Source organism: Nestor notabilis, unplaced genomic scaffold (assembly GCF_000696875.1).
Source record: "Nestor notabilis isolate BGI_N333 unplaced genomic scaffold, ASM69687v1 scaffold19757, whole genome shotgun sequence".
NCBI lineage: Eukaryota > Metazoa > Chordata > Aves > Psittaciformes > Psittacidae > Nestor > Nestor notabilis.
The window spans coordinates 15,488-35,393 of NW_009935358.1; the positions used below are offsets into that span (position 1 = coordinate 15,488).

Below are 19,906 nucleotides of genomic sequence, written 5' to 3' on the forward strand. Positions count from 1 at the left end.
TTTTCTTAAGCCTCCGAAACACACGTTTGCACATTTTGAATACTTTCATAAGCCAGTGTTTTTGGCATAAGGCAAGCCTGTGAGATACTTCAATTCTTCATACATTCTTCCTGACTACGTAATTCTATTATCCAATTTACTTTTGTCTAAGTTGAAAGAACACACACTGAGATGCATCTAAGAGACAACAACAACAAAGTCATGACAACGTGACAACAATGAACTGTAAGGTGATCAGTATTTTTAAAGTGCTATTGTTAAATACATAAAATCAAAGAGATGGCAAGCGATTCAAAAGCAAGCTGAATATGAAAGTAAGAGAGATAAATGGACTTAGTCTTAAATTAATTTCTTAAATTCATGATGAAAAAGACAGACTGGTATTACACTGTCTCCTCCCGTCATTAAATAAAGAAAAATGTAATCTGTACCCTAATCCTCTTAAGTTCATCACAGGACCACACAAAGACTGACACAATACGTATTCCAAATACCTTAGCAGCTGTTGTTATTCTTTACTCCAATATTGCAAATGAAGAGTTTTGATTTGACAATGCTAATTTAAAGGACTTCCATGTCTCTCTACACCACTATGCTATGCAGGGCCAAGGCCACTAAAAATTTTGTATTTCACCACAGAATAAGGAAATAACAGCTTTTTACAGCATTGTTTCAATTGCTCCTTTTTCATTCTGTGTTCTCACCCTGTTCAGGCCTAAAAGTCCATTCACCGCTTGTAAAAGCATGGGTGTTGACTGCACAACCTCAATCCCACTTTTGTTACTTGCAAGCAATAATAAAAAAAGAGTAACAATGCAATATTCCCATAAAAAATTCAACTATTACAGTAAATACCAAGTTCTGTGGTGATCTAATCAGTAACTTAAAAAAAACCCAACATTTTTATTTAAAATGAGAAAGAGTGACAAAATACCATACTGTAAACCTTCCACCTTTAAAATCACAATTTGGTCAACCAGTTGCTGATTAAGGTTCCATTCAATGTTAATACAGTATTACATTTAAATTATCCCACATAGACAATTAACAAAGAACCACTAATCTCAGATCAGCCACATGGCCAATATTATTAAAATGCCCAAATTACTCTTCTCGTGTGTCCCACTTGGAGTGCAGCTTCTCAGCCATTTGCCAGGAGCTGCTGTCCTTCATTGCCTGATAGTGCCATCTGACAATGGCCTACAACACTTCTAACGATGAATTCAAGTGCTCTGAAGAAAGGGCTCACAAAATATGTGCATTTCTAGCAATCTGCAAGCAGACAATATGCCTTCAGTTCCTTTGGTTTTAATAATGTTCCCTTTGGAAAGTGAATCAGTTGAAGACTGTTCCAATAAAATAATAGTAAGTCATAGTCTAGACAATCCCTAAACCACTGTCTATACAGTTTGTGACAACGTCCTTGTTTTTCTTTCTTCCACATTTTTTTTCCAGAGACCATGCAGTAAAGGCAGTTTGATTTTATCCATATTCTTACTGTAAACATTCAGAAATATACCAAGGACAACCAGTAAGCCTGACCACACGTACCTACATGGAAGGGGGAGAAAGGGAAAAAAGTCACCATTAGTACATTAGTATTTTATCTGTAGCAATTATATATCAATATCTGTGGATGAAATAAAAATAAAGACCTCACATTAAGGAGAGAAGAGTTTAAGAAGAAAACCAACCACAAATTAGTGGACTGTGAGAAAGACTTGCTTACATCTTTATTATTACTATCCTTTCACCCTTCCTTTTCCCATTCTGGTTGGAGAACTTATTAAGGTGCATTTATAGTTAAATAATAACTAAACAGTAACTGCTTTTTCTCACATGAATAAAGGAGTCCTGAGGGGTTTTAGCATGTTTTTTTATTCTTATGGTTACGAGAGCTATACTCTCTGTAACTGGTCCAATATGTGTTCTCACTCAGTGCCTTACAGCCATACTTCCCAATGTAAGCACAATTCTTGTTTCAGCTCTCCATTATTTTAAGCTCCAAACTTGTCAGCTGGAGTAAACTGCATTTGGGCATTTGGCTGTAAGCTCTGTTCTCAAACCTCAAAAAAGATTATGCATAGCAATAGAATTGAATACTATTTTGCTTCAAACCAGAAGCAGTGAGGACCAACGTATCAACTTAGCTGCATTTTTCATTGTAAGCTCTTCCTTGAAATTATAAAAAGGGAAGGAACTCAGGCTCAAAAATCTTGCAATTTAATATATCAAGATAACAGGAACTTGCAGTTGTTTAAAAAGGCTAGTTAAGAACTCACACCTGAGCTTGTAAAAGGGGAAACAATACTATCATGGAGGAAATGCCTTCCTTTAGCCAAATCTTCCTCCTCAGAGAAAGTACCCAATTTATTAATTATCACAAGCACTAGATAAACGGAAAAAAAACCCCAAACCAAAAATGCCAATACATGTACTAGCTTGTCTTCCAGGCATTTTGAAAAATGGAAACTATTTCCTCTAGCATGATTAGCATCAACAAGCCGGTCAATATTTACAGCAGATTGCCAACATTTGTAGAAGATAAGAAATGAAAGCATTAAGCCTGAATATGATTAATTACTGTTGTTATATTTCCATGATCAAGAACATGATTTTTTTATAAAACACATAAAACCCCAGACAAAACTATAAATACTTACTGTAATGTGAATGGCTTTGCAAAGAACAAGAAAGAAAGCACAATGGTCATTGCTTTTCTTCCTGTTGTTACTGCAGAGGAAAACAAATACTTACTTCTTTAAGCATTCAGTTAAAGCAGAACACCACAATATAGGCTTCAATATTAGTAGATAACCTCATTACGTAATTCAGTGTCTCGCTAAAACAATGATCATCCTTGGTGCAAACACAGACTGCAGATGCACTAGTCCGGTACAAAATAGGGCTAGAACCATATGCTGTTTGAAACAAGTACGCTGCATCAGTAGAATCAGCTCTAGTCACAGTATCTGCAGCTGAGGAACTTCCAGGAGAAGACTTGCTATTTAATAACTTCATGCTAATCAATTCACAATACCTGAAAGCAACAAACAACCCTTTCAAGTAACTAATGGTATAAATTAATCTGTTAAAGAAGAAAAAACTGGTATCACTAGTTGAATACACCAAATCTCTTGCCATTTCCACCTCATACTTCTACAGTTCAGTGGTGTTTGGGGCTTTATTTTTAAGTGGAATGGGGTTATCATCCTGGCATTTTTTTTAAGTTACCGAAAATTTACCTAACAGTGCAGAGAAATACAGTTTTGGTTAGAAACCCAAGAAACCCAGCGATGTCTGACTTCAGAGGTTGCATTGGGAAGTTTTCATCAAAACCTTTAAGAAACCTTCTTCTACATGTGATCTTATCACTCACTAGAAAGAATTAAAGAAGTAAGGACAGTTGAGAATGCAATCCTGTTACCAAAAATAGAAGTAAGCTATCTGTTTGGGATACTCTCAAATTAACTGTAGCTCCAACAATGATTTGGACAATTTCAATGCTATCTGCTTTGATAGCCAATTATGTACTGGGAAACCTATAGACTTCATCAGTGAAACAAAAATCAATAAATGAGTAAAAGTTATAGAAAATGTTTAAAAAAACGTGACAATGCAGCCAGGCGTACAAGCTCAGCTATGGAGGTTAAGGGCCTGAGAAGGGGTTATTCGATATGATAGTGCAGGCTTCTCACTTGAGAAAAAAACCAAACCCCAGAACAATTGCCTGCATCTAAATAAAAATATGTCTTTTTATTAACACAAAGTATTTTTGCTTACCATCAAGTACTTTTTACTATACGATACTGCAAAGCCTTAATTGTACAACTACATCCATAGTAGTCTCACATTAGTCTTACTGTAACATACTGAGACAAAAGGAACCAGTGACTCCTGATGTAATTTCTCGTTGTTTTGGCTAGAAAAGCAAGTTTCATTCTCTCCAACCCTCCTCCACAAATATTTATTTAAAAACATGTTTGGTAGCAGAAGAAACAGCCTTTACCACTGCTTTATCTGCCCCACTCTCAACTTTTTAGTAGCAATTTTCTTTAAATGTAAAGAAATTTATGTGCATGAAATAAAACGATTTTCTATTACATAAAAAATTAAAGGAGAATGAAAAAGAAAATTGAGTTTTAATTAGAAAACAGTTTACAGATGAATAATTTAAAAAAATGGTTAAATTACTTCAGTTTTTCTAATTACAATTATTTCTGTTCTTTCAAATCAGTTATTAATTAAAATATTTATGTAACCATTTCCTTCTAAATTAAGTGCCTTTTCTTCTTTTTCTCAATTAAGTCTGATAATTTCTCATTCTGCTAATAGAAATATAATTTTCATTAAACTCTTTCACCCCACTCCCTGCAAAGAAGGGGAGGGTGGATGGGTGGTGGGAGGGACAGTAATGAATGTGGTGTTCCTTCCAAGGCACAATAAACATTTTCACATTGCTACAGGCAAGACAGAAAGGGCTCGTGTGTTAGGATTATCAAGGTCAGGCATAAGAAAACCTGGGAAGGGTTTGCTATGCCACAGTATTTTTAGACATTTTTTAGTACAATAGGAATTTTAAAAAAAAAGCTATTTTAATACATGAACCACCATTCTAATCTGGGCCAATTTCCAGCCAGAAGACCTACTGAACTTTGTTAAAAACACCCATGAAACAAAAGCACTGCAGAACAAATAATTAATGGGAAAGCAGAGCATGCAATCCTCAGGTCAGGAAAAAAACCCTATCTGTATTTTCCTCTCCACGACCACAGATGAAGTAGAGCATCACTTGACAGAAACCAGCTTTTAGGGGTAGAGGGAAAAGAGGAAAGTAGCTCCACGGCATCTTGCTACAACTTCCCCTGAAGGCCTTTGTGACTAATGTTTGTAGTTTTAAGGAAAGGTAACCTGAGGAAGGAATGAGCCCGGTGTAACCGTTGTTGACAGACTGCTGTAGCAACTATAGAAATGATAGAAGAAGCTAGATCACCAATTTTTGAAAAATACACTCAAATTACATTTTAAGTTTGGAAGCAATGATTTTCTACAAACAATTTTACATTCTGCTATAGTTGTATATACTGATGAGTAACAATTTCAGGGACAGTCTGAAAACAGGTGTACATGAAGATGATGAAAAATGTGTCAGACTTTTCCTTTAGTGTTGTTAGATACATTAAAAAATGTTAATAGTGCATTCAACTGCTGTTAAAATGAACAGCAGGGTCATTTCCCCTTATTCCAACAGTTGGGGATATTCTGATGTGTAGACGCTTCAGTCACTTGACTATACTATACATTTCCATTGCAATTTCTCTTTTTAGAACAGTATTGTTTCTTCACTAGAACAGCACATGCTACATGTACAAGATTACTTAACAGGCTCTTCAAGATCAAAACTGTGGCCCAGAAAGAACCAGGAAGCTCTCAAACATGTAGACTAGTAAAATCAGTGCTACACAAATCACAATCAGTCAGCATAAAGAACAGAAAAAAATTCAGAATAAGAACAATTCTCAAAAGGTCCTTCCTAAATAATAAGAGTTACTTTATGTTTTTATAGTAAAAGCAGTAAAGACATAATTTGTTCATACCTGTTACAGCCAGAAGGGCACCAAAGATTTTAATCAAAGCTAGAACAAAGGATATGCCAAAATACCCAGTCAGGGAGAAAAGGAATGCATAACCGTAAGTCTGAACTGGATGCTGCAACAACAAAGAAAAAAGCCTGTTAGGAAAATGTAAAACAAACCCTGAGGTATTGCAAAATGGCATAAAACTACAAAATCTAATCAATTGCTTGAGCAATAATAAGCTGTTCAACAATGCATTCATGCAAAGATCCTTATTTAATTTTAGTTAAATAATGGAAAAATAATAATGAAATTATAAGCTCGTAAGTGTGGTCCTGTGTTTTGTTTTTTAAGACATTACCCTATTTTATACATCAAAGACTGTAACAACTTGCTTAATGTACGAATTATACAAGTTAACCAGTTTATATGATGAAAAGACTTTAGATAAGTGGTAAGATTTTCTAAACCATACAAAGCAATGTTTTCCAATGAGGTTCTTCATAGAAAAAAGGAAATCTTTACACCTACCTTTGAGCAAAATGTTACTGCAGGGCTTAATCCACTAGTGCATATTAATCCAAATAAAATATACACAAAACCTATTGAATAGGAATACAAAACCTAGAATAGTTTAAGAGAAAATAATTACCAGGTGATACTACACAAAAGGACAAAAGTAAATGCTTTCAAATGCTTGGCCCTATTAATAAGTTCAACTTCTCAGAGCTGAATTTGCAGTGTTTGATGATATTTTTTACTAGGATTTCTGTAATAGCTGATTTACAGTGAAAAGTGAATAGTAAGTGCTACAGAGATTCTTCCTACCCACAACTACTTGGGGAAAAAAAAACCAACCTCCCCCCCAAAAAAAAGGCTTTGTGCCTAGTCAGTTAATAATATCTTGCGGTCAAAGCTGACTGTGGTAAATCCTTCAAATTCAGGATTTCACAGTGTAAATAAAACTTCACACAACTATGTAATTTAATGGTTCAAATAGTATCTTGTTTTCTGCTACTTACCCTACACAGTAAAGATCCACATTACATTAAATGTGCCAAGGGTAGCACAACCACCACAACTGCCAGAAGTGTCACGTAAGTTTCATCTGTGTCACTTCAGTTCATGTAAACGATGCACCCGTGTTATGGTTATAGGATACAAGGTTTTCAAATACAGCCAGCTCTGACCTAGCTCAGTACTTAGAACAGCCTATACTCAACAAGCAGGTAAACTTAATTTTGTCTGTACCCTTATTCAATTCCTAGCTCCATACAGCAACAGAAGAACCTTCATCCTATCCTTTCCCATGGCAAAGCAACAATAGAAGCTGAAACTGCCCATCCATGCAGCAGGAGGCATTCAGCTGTTGGTAAAACAGACAGAGGCTTTTACTTGTGAAAAAGGGATACAGCGAACAGAACTATTCTACGCAAGGCAAAATCAGGTATAACCTTCCAGAGCAGTGGTTTCTCTTTTCGTAATAGCTTAATCCAGGGCAAGTTCCAAATCCAGCAACAAAACAGAGGTCTTGTGGATGACACGCTCCTTTACTATTCAATTTTATTTCCAGGTAACTGTCCATTAAACACGACTCTGATGGAGAAGACCTCTTAAATTTTTACCCACAGTATCAAGCCTAGAAAAATGATTTCTGAAATTCTGCTTGCACTCCTGCACTGAATTCTCCAAACAAAATCCTGGAGTGTAACCTCTAGGCCTCAAACAAAGAAAACCTTTTTATCATTAATCACTACAACGATTCTCTACAAAAAGTATGAGCATAACATATGAAGACCAAAATTTGTCAGACTATTAGAAAAAGAAGCAAAGTTCTGCAGGTAACAGGAGCTTTGCAGGCAAGGCAGTTAATAACTGTCAAATGACTGCTGGCAAGGTACAAAGTGGGCAAGAAAACAGTTACAGACTGTATTTTGTTTTGGATTTCAGAGATTACAGCTACAGAAGTCTGCACTAGGTCAGGTGAGGTCCACGTAGCTAAAATCTGCCTCCAGCAGCAGTCAACAGTGAATACTAGGAAAAAGTACAAAAATAGAAACAAGAATACAGTGACAATTTTCTGGTATATTCCACTTTCCAGAAACTTTCCGCTCTAACTTTTCGAGCAAATTTACATCACTTTCAGCCTTAAAGGAAGCTTTCTTCTAACTGATTTTTTAGTCCATTTATGAAGCTATCCCCACAAATGAGAAACTAGATTTCCTAGTTAAATGTAAAATACACGCCAAATATGCAAATTAAGTTTCAGTAATATTTTACTTTGGCATATTCAAATAATGTCTGTTATAATAAAAGATTCTCTTGTATTGACTTGACTTTAGAGAAAAAGATGCCAAAATTCAAACATGTTTTGTCTAAAAAAAGCAAACCACATGAACAGATAATCCACATTCCAAATAAGTATATAAAAAAATACTGAGCAAGATATTTTTTACAGGATTATGTATTTCACTGAATCAGGAACATATATCTCCACCTATTCTGAAATTCAGTTTTACAGATTTCAAAAGCTTCAAAAAAGGCTGCCTCTCAAATGTAGTGCCTCTCACACTACAAGCAGAAGTCTAGCAAGTAAGAAAGGGAGTGTGTTCCATGTAACACATGCACATCTACACCAGAAAAATAGCATATATTTTTCAGAGATGCACATGATCATACAGAAAACACTCTGTCGATTTCAGGCCTGCAGGGTAGACATAGAAATTGTTGACAGAAATTAGTGTTCCTGTAGCTGCAATATACATGCATTTGAATTTGCACAGAGAAAGAGCACCCCTGAAAGGTTAAAAACCAAACCAAACACCAGCAAAAGCCCCCAAACAAACAAACAGAAAATTTCAAGATCAGTACACTAAAAGCTCTTCTTTACATATGCAAGAGAAAAGAAGATTGGTTCATGTTTAGTCATTGTATGCCTTGTCTATGACACATGTTCATTTAAAATTGCAAATCTTGTACTTACCATTTCTGAATTAGAACCATTGTGCAACTTCATAGCTTTTTCCTGTACATTTCCTATAACTGCATCTGCACAGAGGGCAAGGGATATTAGGACCACACCTAACATAAGAAAGAAAGAAACAAAAACCTGTTCAGAATATTTATCAGCAGAGTAGTGACAAAAACCACTCCACACTTATCTGGGGAGGGAGGGAAGAAATAAATCTCAGGAACAGCAAAATCATAACAACCCCCCTCCACAGCATATTCTAAATGTCAGCAAAACTATTTAATGATACCAGTACAAAGCAGTGTTCACCTCCACTCTCTCCACCAGTTAACTCCTTACCACTGTGCGTCTCAAAGCTTGACAGGAACATTTGGACATTACTATAAAGAAGCCAGCTATAGTTTTTGTAGTAACAAGAGTGAAAAAATGTCAACTGCATTTATTTAGGTATTTTTAATGAAGATAAATAACCAGAGAACATACTCTTTTGGGTAGTTAATCCTATTTTTTCCTGACAAAGGCAAAGAGAAATGTTAGACATAATGGTAAAACAAATGCAAGAGGATTCACAGTGGAAATCTCCCATTTCTGAAATATTAATTTTTAAAAACTGCTGTTCAGCTACAAACCCCATGGTTTTAGCTTACCATATTTGTTCACAACAAAGTCACTACACAGTCAGTAATGTAATCAGCTTTCCAATAATAAAAATTAGCGTCTCTATCCACATAAGTCACAATTCATTTTCCAACCTCCAAACTTCAATTCTTTCACAATTGTAGCAACTATTGTATTTAATGGTACATATAGGTTGAAATACCACTTTTCCTAAGTATACAATATTACAGAAAATATCAGTCACCAAAATCATGTTTACAGTGTGCTCTAGTCTTGAGGAATGAGGAGTGTACTAGACTAGAAACAAGTAGCATTATATTTTCTTAATATTATGTTTACTAGTGGAGGTCTCAGAATAGGAGTTTTATTGGACCAAATGGCGTGTAAGTTTCTGGCAGAGAAAAAAGAAAAAAATCCAGCTCCTAGGATTTTCGGAATTAAAAGATTTGACATTTTTAAGACGAAGGAAGTTTAGGTGGCATCTTCTTGAGAAACTTTTGTGACTTTCAAACCAGCATTTTTTAGTTTGGGAACCATTTCCTTTCCTAGGCTAGACCAATACAACTGAAACAACAGAAAAAGATTCTTCATTATTCAAAGTATCAGGCATTGGAAAAGGTATGAGTGAACAGAAAAGAAATGATAACCTGAATAATACTAGTTATGCTGAAGACATAGATATATTAACTACTTGGATTCAGCTCTGGTCCAAAGGTATAGCTCAGCAATAGCATTACTGCAGATCATTAAAGTGACTGAGTATATCTCCATCTGTGTTCAATAGCATACATTTTCCAGCAGTGCTTAATGAACCAAGTACACCTCTGGAGAAATGCCTAGGTTCAGTACTGGATTGAGATGAAAAGGTTACCTGGAATCTGAAGTGCAAGTGTGCATGGAAAAGAGAAATGTAGAGACAAGACAGATGTTAATATTACATACATGCACAGTTTGGAGTATGAAGAGAAGCATAGCGCTACGCCTGCCAAGCAGCAGCAGCAAAACCAAGAAAGAGACCAGTAGTGTTATATAGTATGTAAAGCATGAGTAAAAATGATTGGAAGAATGGGTCCTAAATTATTTCTGAAAGATTTTAAACCTGGAGGTCTTGCACCAACAGACTTGACTGAAATACTACATTACAGTGCCTTTTACCCAATTAATGTGATGCTTGAAGTCATTAAAATATTAACACTGCTTATACATTTATAATCTGTCAGATATTTACATAAGTTCCTCAACAACACATTCTCATACTCGCAATTGCCACCACACAAATGTGTTAGCAAGTTGTTTGGAGTTTACCTGCCCATTAAGACCTCTTTAATAATCCATATACATAAGATTAGAAGACACAGTAGATGTAACAAACCAAGTAATATCACCTTAACAACAGAGAAGCTAAAGACAAAACACCCTGGTGTGCAAGACCAAACTGTACCTGCACAGTCCAGGGTGGAAGAATTTGCATGCAATCAATATTTTTACTGTGTCTTCACTGGAAATAGTTAATTCCCACTTACACCTGTAATGCCAGAACAGCAGAAGTTCCCATAGCACCAGTATTTCAAGACTGTCTCCTTCTGCACACCCTTCTCTTCTGGTCTCTCTTTTGGAACTCCTGTATCTATTATTCACAGCTATTTAGGATATCTACCACTACCTCTCCAATTTTATAATGATAGGAGATGGCTTTGAGCATTTCGTACCAACTGCATCTTGAAAAGTATACCTCTCCCTCAGTTACAAATATATACCTGTTCTGGCAGAAGAGAGCTGCTGTTTTTTTAGCTGACCTCTTTCACATGTAAACAAGAACTTTCACTAGCAAGGAAGGGGAAAAAAAAAACCAAAAAAACCAAACCCAAAACCTGCTACCCTCCAAAAAAAAAAAAAAACCCAAAAAAACCACCAAACCAAAAAACTTCGTAAAATTGTTCATCGAGATAGTATTTTATATCTGCTCATGCTTCATTTTTAGTATTTGCATCAGACAACAAAGATTATGAATTTTGTTTATATCACAGTAAAGTTTTGCTCTCTCAAACCTGTGAAATGTAAACAGCTTCGGTCTTAACAAGTTAGAAGTTCTGTGAAATCACGCTAGAATCATACTTGTCTGCATGGAAGCAATTCTAATAACTGCAAATAAATCACTGGAAGAAACCCATGAATTTATGGGGCAGTAAGTAGGCAGTAACAGAAAACTGCAACTTTAGAAAACAGTAATTCTGAAGTTGAACATTTATTTTGCTGTTTATGTTTTTGAAAGTTTTAATATTGTTAAATACTTCGTTATTTCTTTGAAGATAGTCTATGAAGAAAAAAAACTCTGTCTTTTAGCTTTCAGTTCTTATTCTGTGATTTACATCAAGAAAGGTGTAATTACTCAAAAGAATATGCCATTTTGCAGAGTGAGCAAAGTTCTTAGTAATTCTTAGCATTGGTTTTACACTTCAGCAGCTGTATTTCTGCAATACCAAAAAATGGTACATTTCTTGAAGGAAGAGGCCATCTATCTTCGTAATTCATCCAAGAAATGGAAAACCTCCACCTTTTCCATTATGAAAAGTTTCTTCTGGTTAAATTAAGTGGCATGGGAATAAAATGAAACAGGAAAAAGAGAATATAGAAATACAGAAAGAACCTTCTCAAAAGGTGAACAGGAGAATTTAAAATCACCTTCCTAAGGAGAGATGCAGACTTTTGAATTCTAGTTCTATATTCTATTTTCACAGAACTAACTTTCCTCCAACGGGTAATGCTCTAAGCTTCAACACATACAGACTTGTTTGAAGTATTCAAAATAAATTTATAATGAAAGACAACCCTGTTTATTCTTTGAAGATATTTAAAGTTTTATCCTGTGTTTTGCAGATATTTGAGGGATCAGGACTTGACTATATTTGCTGCACCATGTCTTGTCCCATTCAGTTGAAGAATCAACTTTCTAAATCTTTTCAGAATTAAGTCATAACGCATATGTAAAACAATTCAAATTTTACAGAAGCAATATATTAAAATGTGAATGCACTTACAGGCTGTAGTCAAAAATAGTGGTAATGGTAACATGTATCTATACATCAGAAACACTAGGATATAATTACATGCTTATCAAGGTCATACTGTACTCAAAATATTTATAAAGTAGCTACCCAGTTACACCACACAAACACATTATAACCATGCACAGCAGGTTATATAATTCACCTTTTTTTTTTTTTTGTAAATTCTTCCACTATGAGTAGCACTAAAATTACAGTAAAAGGCATGAGAATTAATTTATGAGGAAGGCAAAATATGTATACAGTCTAGGTAACGTAACAAATTGATTGTAACTAACACTAGATGAAATTATATTTTGTGAGAACCAAAAGTTATTTCCTGAAAACTGAGTATTTATTTTGTTTATGAACAAAACTTCTGAATCAGTGCCTCCATTACTAAGAAATAAAGTTTCACACTAAGCGCCTGCCATAACAGTTGCTGTAACTCATCTCAGAATTTCAAAAGGAGAATACACTAAATATATTTGGTTATTTGAATATTTGGTTATTAATTCAAATATTGACCAAGTAAATTACATGGATTTAATGAATAGCCAGTTCTCCCTTGCCATTTGAGACAGAAATTCAACTAAGTTTTTAAAGCCAAGCAGGTTAAAATATTTTCTTTGCTTCTGATTTTACACATTATAGAAAAGTTAGAACATGGGTACTCCAACTAAGACCAAGAGCAAATCTGAGTGAGAAAGTCAACATTTTAAAACGGTTAAGCTGAGTTTTATCACAGCAATTTAACAGACCTACTGTAAAATTGGAAGTAAATACTTCCCAGAGAACAAGCATGAGGCATTTCAACCTAAAAGGTGGAATTTCCAGAAGTTTTAAGAACCAAAAAAATAACACTTAGAATAAAGGTCTCTTCTACCACTGATACTGTCCTGCTAGTGCAGAGCTGCAATGAAACCTTCATTTTCTGTATGATACCTGAAGGCAGTCCATGAAAAACTCTCGAAACTTCTATGGAAAAGTTACCGTAGCAAAAACCCAAGCATTTTGTTAATCTCTAAAATATAATACATATTTACCTGTCAAGTTGAAGTTTGGTGCAACTGTGCTGTCAGCTAAAGTAAACCATATTAATCCAAGACTCATACATAGGGCGGCAGACACATCTGCAATGTTATAACGTTTTCCTACAAAAGCAACACAAACAACATGGAAAGACTGTTACCACTCTCAGAATTTCATGATTATCCTGTTCAGCAGACTAGAAGGCAAAGGAAACAGTGTTCCAATGACATTTATACTTAAGCAGAAGACTTAATGCTCTGCCTTTTCATGACTGGAATTAGTTTCTTCTACAACAGAAGTTCCCAACATGGAAAATGAACTTAGCAGATTAATATCTGATTCTTGTGGTCATTTTTAGTTTTACCCCTAACGACAGAAGGCATATTCTCAATGACATAAGGCACATCCTCCCTCACAAAGCACAATCTCAGAAACTTTAGATCAGTTTAGATGTTTTAAGATTTTTCCCTCGTGAAAGACATTTTGGCTGCCTTTATTGATCAGAGAGGAGTCATTATGAAACGGCAGCAGGTTATTTGGGTACTTTTAGAACCCTATATTGTCTTTAGTTTGGAAGAGATGGGACGTGGATGGACGTGGAAAAAGAGTACAGAAATGATAAAGTAGGAGTTAGTACATCTGATTTGAAATAACATATTCCTTTCCCAGAAACTGTATTTTGAATATAAGCTTCCAAGGGAACATTTCTGAACTTCTGAAACTGTAAATTTTTAAATAATTTTTTTTTTTAAATCACAGAGAATACAATACTACTACAACACAATATAGTTTCAAAAAGCTTTAAGGGAATACCAGCCTTTCTGCATTGAAATAGTACAAATAGCTCCTAATTAAAAGTAAATACTGTGCATGCATGTGCATATGTAAACCTGTAACCTCCTCTGAAAGTTTAACTTTCTATTGCAAATAGAAGGACAAAATTTACTATAGAAACAGAAATGTACCATTCTAATTCTGTCTCATAACACTTACCCATGCAGAGCTTTACTGACTTAATGAATCTTTGTGTATTGAACAAATGGAAATACTTAATATACTTAAGTCTTTTAAATGCAGAAATACTGAAGTATGTTTATTCACGTAACTATACACTATCCATTTTTTTCCAGATCCCTTTTTCTGTTCTTGGAGTATGAGCTATAACTTTGAGACTAGCCAAATTCATGTACAGTCATGTACTTCTGATTAAACATTTAATCAAAATTTAGGAATTTTAATTAGGAATTTAGGATTCAAACAAGAAGAGTTGGGGATTTCTTCAAAAAACATAAGGTTTTTTTTTCCCAAGTTTTTAAGTTCACTATTGAAAATGGTTTATTTATGAAGTGATTTGGTTTATAAAACAAAGTTACATTACTTAACAATGAAGTTTTGTGACTCAGGTGTACAACTTCTTTTTCCCCCTGCATTTTCTGTTCATCTAATTGTATTTACACATTTTCTGAGAAGATGCTTCAGAAGTACACCTTTTTTCTCCTATAGGAAAAATGCTACCTATCCCTTTCTATCCGAGAGCTTCAGGGGAATTTAACAAAGTACAGGATTCCATACATGACTGCTTCCCAAAGAAACAACAAAAAAATCATCTAATAGCAAGACTAACTTACCTTGTATAAAAACCCCGCCTATCATAACTGGAATCAGCTTACAGCATTTGAAGATGACTTGAGTAGGGTAATTCAGATATCCTAAAGAGGTATTTGACAAACCCATAGTTCCCACTGTTAAAAACGCTATTATCATGTAGGTTTTGCCAGGAATTCTACAAAATATAAACATACGAATCTTGGCATTACAGTCATCGAGAGGAGATTTAGCTTGGAAAATTTAGATAAAGAAATATGTTTGTAATGCACCTTGACCATTTTTCTCACTGAATTTCATTTTGTAACAGAAATTTAAAAATGCACATAAATGACTGATTTCAAATGTCATTTCTTTCAATTACTGCTAATAAACAGCATTCAAATACAAGACAATAAAACTTCATGGCTTACCAAGCATTCAAGCAGTAATTCTTTAACCTCCTTCTGAAAAGGTATATTATTATTTACAGAAGAATCAAGATGAAGATTTCAGGTTATTTGTCAAAGGAAACAGAGAAGGTTGGTATACCAAGATACCCCAACTCTTCGTTCTGTCATGGCACTGTGACAATTTTTTTTGTGAAGTTTTCGTATGATCATTGACATTTTCAGAATGAAAATGCTATCTTAAATGAAAAACACAAAACCTAAGCACATCCTTTGAAGAAAACCTACTCAGACACATGGCAAACAGTGAGCAGATTTCTGACACTCTCCAAAACCAACAGCATGTTAGAGGAACCTCTTGGTGAGGAGATGCCAAGGTTTGAGGAAAAGGTATGCAGTGACAGATAGCTTCAAGTGCTGTGAAGTGCAGTTGGTCCTGTTCTAGACATGATAATCCCACATAAAACATACATGAGTCAGTCTGTTTCAGTCACCCTAAGGACAGAATATGCTCTGTAAATGGGACAATGTGACAGTAGAGTCAAAAAGACTACTTACAGATCTCAAATCTAAGTGGGTGCTTCTAAAACACTTTCTAACATTGTTCCAGTAAATTCACATTATTTCAGCAGCGGAACCGCTAACAATGCCTCACAGTATTTACATTCAATTTAAATTTACCATAAATGTCAAATGCTTCTAATATGACGAACAGCAGGTAAAATACTTGGAAAAACACATACCTTCTCCTTTTGTCCTGAATCAACTGCAATTCTATTAGTCCAAAAATGGAATAAAATCCAAATTGCACTAAAGTGAGGTACCAACCAAAAGGTTTAAAACCTTCCACTGAAAATATCAATTCCTATAAAAACAAAAACCCAGCAAGGTCATGTACATGCACCAAAATACTAAATCAGATCAAAATCAACAGATTTTTTTTCTTCATGTACATGCAAAGCTAACCTTTGCAGCTGGTGGTTACTGACTATAAAATTTACCTACTATACATAATTTGCAAAGTATTGAAAAAGACAATTTAGGTTTTCCAAAATGCAATGAGAAAATTTACTACTGGTGTAAGTCCGCTGAAATTAATGGATTGATTCATCAAGGGGAATACACTTGATCCATTAATATTTATCTCATATTATAAATGGTTTCCTGTCTGCTTTTCAGTTAGTTTTCAGTTCATTTGCTTCAGTAGACTGCCTTTATCTAGAATTTATGAATAGCTCACAATAAATTAAATACTTTAATTAACACTTTCTCTAACTTACTGGTAATTTTCATCTCTTAGGAATGTGCACCTAATATTTTGAGTGCCTACATTAAACAGCACTTGTGAGCTTATAAATTTACAGGCTGCAGGAATATTTAAAAGCAGAGCAATTTGCTACATAAATACACTACATAAAGAATTACGTAGATGTGTCAGTTATAGAAACAAAAGGCTACCCAAAATTTTCCTTTTTGAGATTCTGATTTCAATTACCAATAACTTTGTCGAACTCGTTGGAAGCAACTTTAACAAAATTCTCAGCTGTTTTTGAAAGCTGCATTGGACACATGGTGATTTTTAATTATCAGCTTTTAAATCACTGCTTTATTGAGAATACTCACTGAACTGGAAAAAAAAAAAAAAAGGAAAGAACATACGTGTAGCTGTCAAAATAAATTAGAAAAGGCTAGCAGGAAGAGAAACGTTTAACTGAAACAGCACAAATATTATGCTTCTGCCTAACCAACAACTATAGCCCCTGTTTCAGTTCTGTCCTGAAAGGAGAGCAGAGAGAACAAGTCTACTAGAGCATGGCACTCAGAACTCAAGGAGATCTAAACATTTCAACACCAATGAAGACTTACATTTCAGTCTGTAGGGTTCTACAATTTGATTGTTTTCTGAAGACTAAGAAATCACATTCAAACAATACTGAAAGGTTTATCTTGCACACAGAAGTAAAAGATCAAGTTATGAAAGTCCCACTAAACCAAACCTTGTAGGCATATGAATTATAATGGAATCTTACATTATACAATTAGTTACTGCTATTAAATTTTGAAAGCTTGACTTTGCAATCAATATCAATTCTACATGTCCCTATGTATTAAAATACATATTCTACATACTATTGAAAAAGAAAAAGGGTAGAAGGAATTGGCCTAAGACACAAGTTCAAAGCATTTACCTGTAAATATCCATAGATTAGATAAAACATAAAAACTCCAGAAACACAGATGAAAAATTGAGTAGGTTTGTTAAATTTGCTGAGATTCATGCCAAGAACTACAACATCATCTACTGATTTGATATGAGGAGACATAGTTTGAGATTTGGAAGGTACACTGATGGAAATGTATTTTCTTGAAGAAGTAAATTTCAGATCCATGACTCCTAGTTCGCTGCATTCGGTGCTATTGTTATCTTCTTTCCGCTCTTTTTCTGCGTGTCCTCTGTCTGAACGCTGAAAGAAATGTTGAAGTCAGGTAATACATAACATAGAGCTTTCCAACAATAACAGTAAAACAAACGTGACATTTACATGGAAATTATAAAGGTTTACGAGTTTTGCTGGATTATATTCATTCACAAATCTCACTTCTCTTTCCTGATGTCCACAGTTAACATGAGTTAATATCATTTTATGAATGGACTTTTGCTTCACGTGGGAAGTAGTAATCCTACCTACACAAACCCACTAGCGCCAAAACACTAGCAATAGAAAATGAGCGTCAGTTTCACAACAGCTCAAACTAGCCCTTTTATGCCATGACTGACAGGAACGACTGCTTGGGAAAGAAGTGATCCCCATGATTAAACCACAATAAAAGAACTGATACTGAAGCACTGTGGTTCTGTCTACTTCATTTTCACAGTGAAACATTCTAGACTACTCCACTAGATGTGAAGCCTTGCTAAAAAATACACATTTGAGGCTATGACTGGTTAAAAGCACTGAACTGGAAGAAGTTATTCCCTTGCTCTCACATTTATTCAGTTCCTCACACACTTCTGAGGAAAAGAACATAAAGATAGAAACAAGAAGGTTAAGAAGAGGGTCTCACAAATTAGACTTGATTATCTGATGAGGTCTGCGGCATGGTCCCTTTAATATTAACCACATGCAGTCATTTCCACATGTAACAGAAAACAAAATTGGATGATTAAAGCCTGGAGAAGGAGTTTAGATTGAGGCGAATAATTCTTTTCCCCAACTCACCAGAGTATGACATTTGAGGGTTATTTTTTCTTTTTTTCTTTTCAGCCTCAAGATAAACTCACTAGTCAGTCAGTTATCCCAAAAATTTAAAGTGTAGGTCAGCATTTAGTTCAGCAAGAAGTCAATAATTGAATTTTGCTTGTCATGGTTTGTTTTGCCCAGCTCAAAAATACTTCTCATCACACATATATAAAAAAAGCTTTTCCTGCCATTTTTAAATGGATTATGTATAGTATATAAAAGCCAGATCATGCAATAAATGTAGTAAATGTAATCTGCATGGACCTTGGTAATTTATTATACAATATAAGAAATTACAAGTTTAACTGAAAAATGAAGGATTAGTATAAAAATTGTTGTTTCCTTTTTTGCTACAACCTGCTATCAGGTTGGAACAAGACTCCTATTGAAGTTCTTAAAAATACCTTAGGGACTGTAAGAGGAGTTTAGGGACGATAATAATTATTTGTGTTTAAACTCAGAGCTCTTCAGCTGAAAATCAAAACCAAGAGGTAGAGAGGTTTCCCTTGTGGATTGTCAGGTAATCCCAAAGTGAGGTGTGAGGTAGCCATAAAACAAAAAACCAACCAACCAACCAAAAAAACCCCAACAAACAAACCAACCAAAACAAAAAAAACCAAAACCACCAACCAAACAAAAAAAGTACAAATGTCATGCAATAAGGCACTATTGAGCCTTCACATACAATATCATGCAGAGTTCTGATCACTCTCAAAGACAGATTCAAACAACTGCAAAACAGATTATCAGGATGGAGGAACAGACAGTTCTTCTTATGAAATGAAATGAAAGCGTAACTTCACTTGCCTAGAAAAACCCTGATGAAAACAAAGTAGACTTACTTTCAACAAAAGTATCACAAGGATTACCACTAAGGAGGAAAAATAATTCTAATTTTAAGGACAGTAGAATGAGAGCAAACAGGCGTGAACTGATCATGAACAAACACTACCAGAAACTTCTTTTTCATCCCTAGACTGTCTCTATATTAGAGCAGCCTAAAAATGAAAGAAAGAACAACTGAACTGTTTTTAAGGTGAAGTTTATGAAAGTGATTACGTAGAGCTGTTAGGATTGGGCAGGATAACTGAGCAGTCCCATTTAGCTCTGTGTTTATAGCATTCCACTGCTATGGCAAGCAGGGTAAAGGTGCCTGTAGAAGATACTTGGTTAGCCTTACTTGGTCACTAAACCAGGATATAAATTACTACTCTTCCTAGAAGAACTGCATGCAAAGTTAAGACTCTCAAGTTCAAGTCCAAGGAGCAAATCACCATGAAGGAAAGACAATGTATTCAGAAAACTATCTGTTGCTGACATCTTAGTTGAACTTGTATTTTCACTGGTGCCTGTTCAGGTATTCCCTGTCCAATATACACTTCCTCTTGATAGGCACACAGTATTTGTTGATATTACATTTTCTCAGCAG

The 19,906-nt window shown here is 34.9% G+C and overlaps 1 protein-coding gene across 1 annotated transcript; it reads right to left on the reverse strand.

Moving 5' to 3' along the window:
- Window positions 1-883: 883 nt before the first annotated feature.
- SLC35B3 (solute carrier family 35 (adenosine 3'-phospho 5'-phosphosulfate transporter), member B3) lies at window positions 884-17,692 on the reverse strand. The gene is made up of 9 exons (XM_010017812.1): window positions 17,425-17,692; window positions 15,979-16,100; window positions 14,870-15,024; window positions 13,256-13,363; window positions 8,560-8,657; window positions 6,108-6,200; window positions 5,598-5,709; window positions 2,664-2,733; window positions 884-1,551 (listed from the first exon to the last, which is right to left on the reverse strand). The coding sequence occupies exons 1-9, from the start codon at window positions 17,623-17,625 to the stop codon at window positions 1,401-1,403; spliced, it is 1,110 nt and encodes a 369-aa protein (XP_010016114.1). The 5' UTR covers window positions 17,626-17,692; the 3' UTR covers window positions 884-1,400.
- Between the last annotated feature and the right edge of the window lie 2,214 nt (window positions 17,693-19,906).